The 11,415-nt window shown below is 37.5% G+C and overlaps 2 protein-coding genes across 2 annotated transcripts; one reads left to right on the top strand and one right to left on the bottom strand.

Annotated features, from left to right (window-relative positions):
* Positions 1-1,627: 1,627 nt before the first annotated feature.
* Positions 1,628-3,071, top strand: LOC110680887 (opsin-1-like). The gene is made up of 2 exons (XM_021856678.1): positions 1,628-1,773; positions 1,834-3,071. Exon 2 carries the CDS (start codon positions 1,837-1,839, stop codon positions 2,956-2,958), a length of 1,122 nt encoding a protein of 373 aa, XP_021712370.1. The 5' UTR covers positions 1,628-1,773; positions 1,834-1,836; the 3' UTR covers positions 2,959-3,071.
* LOC110680888 lies at positions 2,386-3,759 on the bottom strand. The gene is made up of 2 exons (XM_021856679.1): positions 3,452-3,759; positions 2,386-3,393 (listed from the first exon to the last, which is right to left on the bottom strand). Exons 1-2 carry the CDS (start codon positions 3,612-3,614, stop codon positions 3,095-3,097), a joined length of 462 nt encoding a protein of 153 aa, XP_021712371.1. The 5' UTR covers positions 3,615-3,759; the 3' UTR covers positions 2,386-3,094.
* Between the last annotated feature and the right edge of the window lie 7,656 nt (positions 3,760-11,415).

Here is an 11,415-nt window from a genome sequence, read left to right as displayed (position 1 = left end):
ATTTTTTTTCTTACTGTTATATGAACGATATGTTGAAGGATCACATTAATACCGGTAACTAATTTAATACCAGTAAGTAATTTTCATTTAAAACGCTATATATAAAGTAAAGTTTAGCAAGATCGTAAAGAAGTAGGTTTGCTTTTGTAATATGCATTTAGCTTCTTAGCAGTTTAGAGCTGGTTTAATTTAAGCAATTGAAGGATACAACTGTTCTGTACTACGAATTCATGCAAAATATGACGAAAAATAGTTTTTTTTAGATTATATTGTGAATTTGACATTGGTACGTATTGAAATATGTGTGTTTTATGTCTATTCACTTTTACAAACATTTATTTTATTTTTTTATGTTGTGAAATGCACAAACCAAAACATTATAATATAATAAAAGTCGCAAAAATAAGACCTTTGATCAATTATTTTAATAAAACAACAATTTTAAGCAAAACAAATCTCTAGATTTTCATGAAACATGACGATTCGATAGTTTTGTGATGCTCCTAATAAGTTTCCTCGATATGGGAAAAATTCAAACAATGTTTGTATAGCCAATGTTTTATACCTTGTGAATATTTATTCGGGCTTTTTTGAAATGTTTTCTTGTTTATCCTGATATTGTTGATGTTGTTCCAAGAAACAAATCATGCCTAGTGTTAGAGCATATATTGGTAAATAAAAGTGCTGAAGACACAAAATTGCTCAGATTAATTTTTACGCTGCCAATAAATACAAAACGTGAGTGTCCAAAGTAGCCCCGTCCGACGGTACCAAAATGTTTGCATTATTTGCTGTAATAATGGAACTTATCTATATGATGATACATTTATATCAAAATAACATCGGAAAGATTAGAATTGATGAAGTCCTCAACGTATTTTTAGAACACCAAAATATCATGCAGTCCAGTCTGTCTAAACACCGACCAATTCTAATTAATTTACTTTTGATCTATCATGAGCAGAACTGAAGTGAGGCATGCATCTTTGTCATGATGAGAAAATTACGCATATACACAAATTCTAAACATAAAAACATTAGTTTTTAGATACCCACCAAAATAATCATTAGTCTTGCGATTTGTAGAAATGAATCGCAGATTACATACCTACATTGGCTATAATGTAGTCTCTTAGCGTCATCTATTATATTGACCACATATCCAGGTCATCGAATTCATAGGTCCTACCTCAATCAGTGCATTGGCCGTCAACTCTGAAACCTACTGTTCGTCTAGGTAAAGGCCGGCTGCAATCCGATTGTGCATGACATTGACCATCAACAAAATCAACGACATTTTTCTCCAATTAGAATGACAAAAGGGATAATTTTCTATGTTGAAACCATGTCAGAAAATAGTACAACACTATATTTGTACAAGTTTATCAAGCAATAGAATGGAACGAAGACTATCGTTGCCGTTTATTATATCACCCTTCAGAGGCCCTTCAACGCAATGACGACATGTTTGGCTTATTCAATCTTGCATTCCAACATTCTTGTCATCGCCAACGTCTTATGTTTCCCGTGCCTTACATGTGTACGAAGAAAAGACATTTTAAAGTTTTTAAATATCCTTTAATTTAATTTGAGCTTGTTTACGGTATAAATACTGGCTGCGGGGAAAGGGAACAGTCGAGTCACTTTGGGTTTTGCAACCGCAAGCAACACTTTACGGCTTTGTCTTCGAGTCTGAAGTAGTTCGTACGCGAGCGATTTTCTTCAGATCATTAGCACTAACAACTGCTGGAATAAAGTTGATAGAAGAGAAATGTGAGTATGGGAATTTTTGTGAGTGTATAAATTTAAATTTTTGAATACCCCGAAATATAGAGAATGGCGGCATTTGTGGCACCACATTTCGATGCCTGGCAGTCGAGCGGCAACATGACCGTGGTGGACAAGGTCCCTCCGGAGATGTTACACATGGTTCACCCGCACTGGAATCAGTTCCCACCGATGAATCCACTGTGGCATTCGATCCTTGGATTTGCCATTTTCGTCCTGGGAGTAGTCTCCATGCTTGGCAATGGTTGCGTGATCTACATCTTCACCGGTACTCGAAGCCTCCGAACCCCATCCAACTTGCTGGTGGTCAACCTAGCGTTCTCGGATTTCTTCATGATGTTTACGATGGGACCGCCCATGGTGATCAACTGTTGGCATGAGACTTGGGTCTTCGGGCCATTCGCTTGCGAGCTCTACGCGATGTTTGGATCACTGTTTGGCTGTGCCTCCATCTGGACCATGACAATGATTGCGTTCGACCGATATAATGTCATCGTGAAGGGCCTGTCTGCTAAGCCATTGACCAACAATGGTGCCTTGCTGCGTATACTGGGTATTTGGGCATTCGCCCTTTTCTGGACTTTGGCTCCATTCTTCGGATGGAACCGTTATGTCCCAGAGGGTAACATGACTGCCTGTGGTACCGATTACCTGACTACCACTTGGCTGAATCGATCCTACATCATCGTTTACGCCATTTTCGTCTACTGGACTCCCCTGTTAACCATCATCTACTCGTACACCTTCATCCTGAAGGCAGTCTCCGCTCACGAGAAGAACATGCGTGAACAGGCCAAGAAGATGAATGTCGCTTCGCTGCGATCCTCCGAGGCACAGCAGACCAGCGCTGAAATCAAGCTGGCAAAGGTCGCTCTGGTAACCATCTCATTGTGGTTCATGGCGTGGACTCCGTACCTGGTCATCAACTTTACCGGTATCTTCAAGGCAGCCCCGATTAGCCCACTTGCCACCATCTGGGGATCACTTTTCGCCAAGGCCAACGCCGTCTACAATCCGATTGTGTACGGTATCAGCCATCCGAAATACCGCGCTGCTTTGACCCAGAAGTTCCCAGCGTTGTCCTGCACGGATGCACCAGCGGCATCAAACAGCGATGATAATCAATCAACCGTCTCCGGAGCAACAACCGCGACCGACGAGAAGGCTTAAGTACAAAAGCGTCACAGAACTTACACGGTGATATTAATGATGGCAAACAGTGTTGATGCTTTATTTAGAATAATAATTGTGATCTAAATATAAATCGCTTGCAAAACATAGAATCATTTTGAGTTGGTGCATTTAATTATCCAAACTGCTGATCCAACTGTTCGCTGATTGGTTTTGTGAAATTGGAATTTCTCCTCCTAGAAGCGTTGGATCTCGACCGATAGCTCCAGAATGTTGTCATATCATCAGTTTTGTACAAATTGTACTGAGGTTCGCTGTTGGTGTCTTTCGACAGGTAATAGTCTGGTCTCTTCTTAAGCGGCATCCGCTCAACTTCCTGCCGATGAATCGTTTCATACTGTTGCTGGGCCTGTTTAATTACGGTCTGCGTAGCTTTCTTTCTAAATTGCTCACGCAAAAAGTCACGCCTCAGCGCTGATAATTGAAAGATTAATTGTAATTCATTATGCTTTTATGAACAGATAACACTTACTCGGTTTATTTTCGAACCTCCGAAAAGCAAAGTTATCCTCGTACTCCGTTGGAGGAAGTTCACATTCCTCATCCTCCAGCTCATCATCGTCCTTCCGAAAAGGATAATTTTGACTAAGGCAGTTCTTCCTCGCACTTTGTATGTTTCCAGCCACGGGCATCATCTCGATTAGAAGGACGGTTTTCGAAAATCTAGCACCTGAGTTGAGTGGTGAAACTAATTTCAAAGCAACAAACGACGGTGGGCGACATCAATCAAGCGATGGTTACTGAGGCAACACATGGCCCTCCATACCAGTCGCTGCAATGCGCGTGGCTCCGAATAACGCTTTATCGATAGAGGTAAGGTGGGTAATATGCAAACAAGAGAACAGATTCTGGTCAGAAAAAAAAATCGAACAATACTTTCATAATTTTGCTTGTAGGGTGCAGAGCTACTTGGGCACTTCCATGATTTACTTTGGCATGGAGGGTTTTTCTTGGCCGAATTATCTGAAACTTTACAATCAGAAGCATATCAACACGACGCATATTGTCGCCGAATATGAGCTCAGTAGCTTTCAAAAAACCCCACTGCCGAAGTGAATCAAAAGTGCCAAGAATAAGATCCGGTACAATGGTTGCTATGATGAATTCTCACCTTTTGCTCACCAGTTTTCAAAATGACGTCTAAGTAAGGAGAGCAGCGTGTGAAAATTTTGCTCACGCGACAAGAGAATCCGAGTTTCTCGCACGGAACTTATGTGAAGAAGCAGCTTCCGGGACGGGAGTTTTATACCGCATCAAGAAAAGGGATGGTGACCGAAATTTTCAAAACCATCAAACTATCGAAATACCCGAAACAATATCTCGTCCGGCATGTCATTTGCACGTATGGTCTAAAAAGTGACATTTTCATCACTACGGGAACCATCAACCAAGATATCTACGTCTAGGAGTGCCTCGAAAAGCGACTGCTACCATTCCTGAAGCAACATTATTGACCTGTGCTGTTCTGGGCAGATTTGGCGAGCTGCCACTATGGGAAAAAGGCAATCGAGTGGTACGATGCCAACAACGTAGTTTTGGTACCCAATGGCCACAAACCTCTAACAGCTCAGAACTCCGCCCTATCGAACGGTATTGAACCTTAGTCAGATGGAATTTAAAAAAAACTAATCGAAAACGAGCAGCAGTTTAAATCAAACTGACGTTCGACGACGAATGAGGTCGATGATACCACTGTGCAACGTTAATTACCCAAAATAATAAACGGAACATTTGTTTCCTTTAAAAACATGAATTAAGATACCAAAAGAAAATAAGAAGGTTTTTTGTATCATAAATTTTTTTCGACCAATTTTTACGCGTTCCAGTCTTTAAACATACACTCACTTCATACGTGGTTTGCCAAAAACATTTTTTGAATTTTGTTTTCTCAATTTTTACTTAAAATTGTGACACTTTTAAAAAATTACACTGAAATACATTTCGAATTTTTGCAGCATTAGATACAAAAATAAAAAAATAGTGTGGCATTAGATATTGTAATCTTATATTCTTTGAAAAACACTGACAAAATTTTGGCATAAAAATCTGAAAACTATTCAAAACAATAAACAGTAATTTGAGTACTCGTGCAAAAAGTTTGGGGTCACCTGAGACCCCTGTAAATCAGGTTGTCAATATATTTACAATATTTTATCCGATTTCAATAGTCTATGGTTTGTTTGAACGAAATAATGAGGCGAAAATAATGGATCATTGAATGTAGTTTTTGCAAGTGTTCACCGCATCAAAACAAAGGCGCCACTGTATATGGCATTTGACATTGTGACAGCATTGCTGTTCTGCCAAACACACAAGGCTACGGTGGCGCTATCTATACTTTCCATAGCGGCCGTATTGGTTATGTTAATGTCCATTGGTATAAAATTTTATGAATTATTTCTATTTTGAGTAAGTTCTAGTGAAAATTTTGCACAATGACTGTTTTGATATGTTTTCAGGAATTTTGCAAAGAATATGAGATAACAGTTCTAACAGCTCTTCTTCTAGGCATTAACGTCCTCACTGGGACAGAGCCTGCTTCTCAGCTTAGTGTTCTTATGAGCACTTCCACAGTTATTAACTGAGAGCTGTCTTTACCAAAGTTACAGACTTTACCGTGTGGCAGGTACGATTATACTGTACGCCCAGGAAAGTCAAGGAATTTTCCATTACGAAAAAGATCCTGGACCGACCGGGATCCGAACCCAGACACTTTCAGCATGGCGGGCTCTAACCCCTCGGCTAAGGAATGGCATACTGATGTAATCGATTCAATGCTGAGAAAATTAGCCAGGTTTTTCTCATTGGAATTTTGGAAAAAATGTTACATCTTTAAATAAGAATTTAGTAAATAAAATAATTCAAATGTTTTTGTCAACATAAAGCGAACTGTCGCTTACTCGATATTTCCCCTAACTCGATGGAATGCGCGGTCCCTTCAATCTAGCATGCTTTTGATACCTCTGTAAGTCGATACCTCTCTAACTCGATGTTCCCTAACTCGATGCTATCTGTTTCAGTTACCTCTCTCTAACTTGTGGGCTTCGTGGCCGTGCGGTTAGTGTTACCGAGCATTTAGCCGCATCGAGTCAAGGAGTGTGGGTTCGATTCCCGCTTCAGTCCGGAAAACTTTTCGTCAGGAACGTATTTCAACTGTGCCAATCGGGCGTTGCATGCTAGTCCGTTGTCTAGTGTGGTGCTTCCTTCAAAGGACATAATCGTCCACTGGAAGCATTAACGTGTCTGTCCCAGTCAACTTGATATTTTTATAAAAAGTTCCAAATGCCCTCCAACTTTTAATTAATTTCATGAATTTGAATATTATGAGTAAAATTAAGATTTACTGGTCATTTCTGGATAATAAAATTTTTAATTTTTGCAGGACGGTTTAAAAAAGTGCCACAAAGGTAAATGTGGTAAAATTGTTTGATTTTTCACGTTAAAATTATTATTCTGAATGTATTTTGTCAAAATAATGAAAAGTTGAAAATTAAAAATAAATGCGTTCTGTATCTATACCTCCCTAACTCGATGGTCCCTTCAATATCGAGTTAGCGAGAGTTGACTGAGCTTACAAAGTAAAATACTCATTAAATCAAGAGATTAAATCATACATGTAATCTGAGAGATATGAACAGTGCACGGGAGTGTTTAATCTGATTCATTCGATTCATTGACTAGATGATAATTTGCCCATTTAGAACCATCGTGGACAGTGAATTTCCATTGCTGGGAGATTTTTCATTTTTTTAGCAGGGTCTCGTTAAAAATTGAGTTCAACGACAGTACTTCATCTTTTTTTAGACAAATCAAATATTCTCGAAATTCTTTGAATATTTTCTAAAAATTCTTCAAATTTTTAAAAAAAAAATCCTTGTATATCTGCCAAAAACAATTTTAAAAATATTTTGAATTAACTTTTTTATAAAAACAGCTCTGGATAAACTGGAAAAGTATAAAAAAGGTATAATAATTTGTATAGAAGGATTACTAGAAAATTTTTCGAAGGAAATGCTGAAGGAATCTATGGATAAATTTTTGGAATAATTGCTAGAATACTTTCTACATGTTTAATAAATGAACGAACTCCTAATGGCTCAAAAAAAAAAAAACTGTAGATAATCGTTGGAAAAAATTTAAAATCTTAAGGGATATCTTTCCTGAATACATTCTTGATAAGTGCATTGTATGATCCGTTTGTGGGTATTATTAGCATAATTTAGAGAGTAGTGCTCACAAAAATCGCTGGTTTCATTACAAGATATATCTCTATAGAAATTCTTGCATGAATTATTTAGTGAAAATCCTTAGTGAAAAAAATTAGTGAAAATCCTTAGAGGATGTTCAGAGAAATCTAATGGAAGAAACTGTGGAATAAATTCTGTCAAATTCACTGAAGCAGAGGTATTTTGAATTTTTTTTCTCTTTTCCTTTTTAAATAATAAGATACTCCAAACCTTGGGGGGACCCGTAGCCTCGAGGTTACGCTTTCGCTTCGCAAGCGGAAGGTCATGGGTTCGATTCCCAATCCCCCCACACAAAAACTCCGTCCAGCCACCAGAAGACGCCGCTCGAAGGACCGTGTATTGGGGAAGAACACATCCATCCTTCGTCAGTATCGGATGGTGACTAAGACAACCTGACCCTCTTTGTAGGCTGTTGCCTCACACGACACATAAACATGGCAAAATGAACCACCGCACACCAATGGACTTCGATATGAATAGGGTAATTCGCTAATTGTTGAACGCTACCCAAATGTTGAACGATTTGTAGAAACCATGTTAAAACAGGAAATTGAACCATTTCCAAACAGTTTTAATAAATTATACAGATTATTTTGTAAGTTAGCTGTACTATTGGACACAATAAATGTAATTAGCACATTAATTTCTTAAACGAAATATTTATTGAAAATTTTTATCGGTAGGTGAAAAGAAAATTTCAATTCTCTTAGAAAAAAACTTAAGCTGGGGCTGCTATGAAATAAGCTGTGTAGTAAAACATACTACGTATATTGGGTTAAGCACCTATTCACGATATCATTAAAAGTCTACTTTAGTTATTTTCTAAACATCCGTACAATTTACTCGTACCTTTTAATTACATAAAAACATTTTCAGTTGCACTTTCGTTTCACGTACATATTCCATTTGTTGAACACTAGCATAACATGACAGGCTTGGTTTCATCAACAATATTGCCAGATTTGTTTATTTTCGTAGCAAACAGCTATGAAATGAAATATTGCATTACACAATATAGTTGCGTTTATTGCTTTAATTTTCTGTTGAATAATTATTAAAAAAAATCCTATAATGGTGTCTGTTGCAATGATGAAAAACGCGATTCAGCAAAGTATAATTAATTGCATCACTGGCTATATCCTGAATCTTTTTCGAATTTCACTATCTTCACTATGGCACCAATGCCATCACCGTTTGTTTGTTCACATCATTGTTGAAATTACGCATCGGCTGCCGATTTATCCGGAGTATTACCTCAATCTCGCGATTGATGCTGTAATGTCGAAGGTAATGTACATTAGGAGAAGCCGCTAAAGTCTATTGAGTGCCGAAGGGGACGATTCACTCCCGTCTCAGCCCAGAGTGGTCAGGGAAAGCGCTTCGTGGACCTTACCCTGTCCTCACAACCGACGAGGAGCGCGAACTTGCAAGTTGAATAAATGCGGGAGTAAAGCGGTCAACATTTAGCGACAACCGTTCAACATTAGGATAAGATGGGTTATGTATGTGTTCAACAATTGGGTATAGAACTATCTCTTTAAATATATATTTTTTTATTTCAAAATGGACATTACAGTGCCAAAAATGTAACAGTAATAAAGTTAAACAATCGCTTACGATGTTGAATGCTCTTTTTAGCAACTTTTCTATCAGAATTTCCATTAAAATCAAACAACATAAAACGTCTTTCTTAACCGTTCAACATTTGGCGATTTACCCTATGGATTGGACTAGAAATCCTTTATAAGAGAGATTCGCGGAAGCTGACATTTCTGTCAAAGTGTGAGCCAATCGAGCAGCGAGGGCTGTCAAAGTGTGAGCCAAACGAACATGCGTTATGTTTGTTTTGAACTTTTCTTGAGGAGTAATGTAATCCGCTTGAAATTATTTCGGTAAAAGTAATTTTGCATGAAGCAAAAATATGAAATGTTTTACTTTTTTGAATTTTTGTCAATGCGATTTTTAGTTTTTTGATTTTTTTGGCTGTTTATTAGTTTTGATATATAGCTCAAAGATCTATAACGAAACAAAATACACTTTATAGCAATGAGGAAGTCCTGTCCGTGTTACAATATTATTCTCGACGCCGAGCAAAATCAGCTCTGCTGGTTTGTTGCCAAATCATTCCATTTTACTTCCGCTTATTTCTCTATAAAGGATCACTAGATTGGACCAACGACAGCACTCACCTCTACCTGCTCGGTATGAGAGAAATAGCAATAAGAACTATAAATAGATTCTGTATATATGATACTCGTCATAGTAGTGGCCAAGTGCACGGAGTGCCTAACAAATAAAAATAAGGAAAAAAAAAGATACTCCAAACCTAACTGAACATGCTTATTTAGCTATCTGAAAGCATTGAATAAATTCTTGTGAGAAATTATTAATGTAAGAAATCTAAAGCGGATTTCTAGTGAAATCATTGGGCAAAGTACAAATATCGTTGAAACCGTTAACCGCAGTTGCTCTGGTTTTGTGTTCTATATAGCTCGATATCGTTGTCCATAAACCTAGTTCGACTGTAGTTCCTTGTTGATGTTAGATTGGCTTATCAGTCTTGACAAAATAAAAAAAAATAAAAACCTGTAATTTTATTTTGTTCAAAGGCAAAATAAAATAACAGTTTTTTTTATTTTGTAAAGACTGAAAATCCAATCTTATAGCTCGATAGTCCCGCCAATATCTAATTATAAAGAGTTGACTGTATTTGGAAAGTTTACCGTAGGAATCTCTGCACAACTTTTTCGAGATATCTCTATAGTAATCATTTTAAGCAATCTTGGGAAAATTACTACTATATTTTATTTTTTTATAACTTTTCAACGAATTTGAAGATAAATGTATGGAAAATTAACGGCTGCAACCTACAGTCACCTCCACTTCCCTATATTACTCATTACAGATGTTTCCTCCTATTCACAACTTAAGCTGCTTTCTTGTATAATCCGGTTAATCCCATTCCTCCTTCTAGTGTGGATAATACTTTTTATTTCTCTTCATCTATTTAATGTACAACAAACGGACAATAGTGTATTGCTCACTTCTTCTCCTGTTTTAGTTTCTCCTTTTTTTTCTGGCCAACTTCCGGGTGTTGTTGATTTTAACACGGACGCGCTACATACCGAACCCATCAACACATTAACCCGAACCTGATAATTTCTTAAACTGCAATACAATTATGTTGATTTCAACGATTTCCTTGTTACATTGAATCTCGAGTGACGAAAATCAATCTATGTAAAATTCATATTCAAAACATTACGAAACACTCGTAAATAAAAACTGCATTTCGGCGTCACATAAAGATTACGTTACGCTGCTACAAGGAGAGAGAAGGTGCATAACTACACGAGCGATATGGTTAAGGTATTTGTAATTTTAGATTTGACGAATTCATAAATATCGAACTTTCTTATTACGTATTGAATGTGCACCACCTGCTGTGTCTCAGTTTACTTGGCACCCAATCACCCATTCATCGTCCCAGTCAGGTTGCCTTGCGGTGCACAGCGAATTCAGCCTAATAGGCTTAGCAGGAGCAATTGGGAAAACAAGTGTTATAATGAGGGATTGACAAATGACGGTTGTGCCAATTTTGTTCTAGGAAAATCGTTGAAAATCAATTTCATCGCGAAAATATTAACATTTCCATTTGAGTGATTTAAATATGCAGCCCAATGGACCTGAAACGTAAAACGGAGGGAGGTTAGAAAGGGTCGAAGATCTTTTGGGTTGTAATTTTTCTCGACTACTCAGGGCATATAGAATCTTAGTACTTGCCTAACGATATAAACTTGAAAAATGGCCAATTTGCAAATAAAGCTCTCAGTTAATCGTAATACAGTCGCCTCTCCACTTCTTGATATCAAAAGGACCATCGAGATAGGGAGAGGTCGAGACAAAGAACATTAATTTAATAAACACTAGATTGAAAATCACTCCGTTACTAGGAAAATAATAAACAAATAAACTTCATTTCGAGTTTCTAAATTGTTCTGAATCGCTTAAATCGCTTAGTAACATTAGATAAGGAGGATATCGAGATGTGGAGAGCGAAATCGTATGCAAATGAAGGGACCGAAGCAATCATCGACATAGGAAGAAATATCGAGATGTAGAACATCGAGATGTGGAGAGTCGACTGTATCTCAAATACGGGGAACTGGTTGATAGTTTTGCTCATCTG

The sequence above is a fragment of the Aedes aegypti genome, unplaced genomic scaffold, assembly GCF_002204515.2.
Source record: "Aedes aegypti strain LVP_AGWG unplaced genomic scaffold, AaegL5.0 Primary Assembly AGWG_AaegL5_hic_scaff_1965_PBJ_arrow, whole genome shotgun sequence".
NCBI classification, from domain to species: domain Eukaryota; kingdom Metazoa; phylum Arthropoda; class Insecta; order Diptera; family Culicidae; genus Aedes; species Aedes aegypti.
This window is presented reverse-complemented; position numbering and strand designations above follow the sequence as displayed.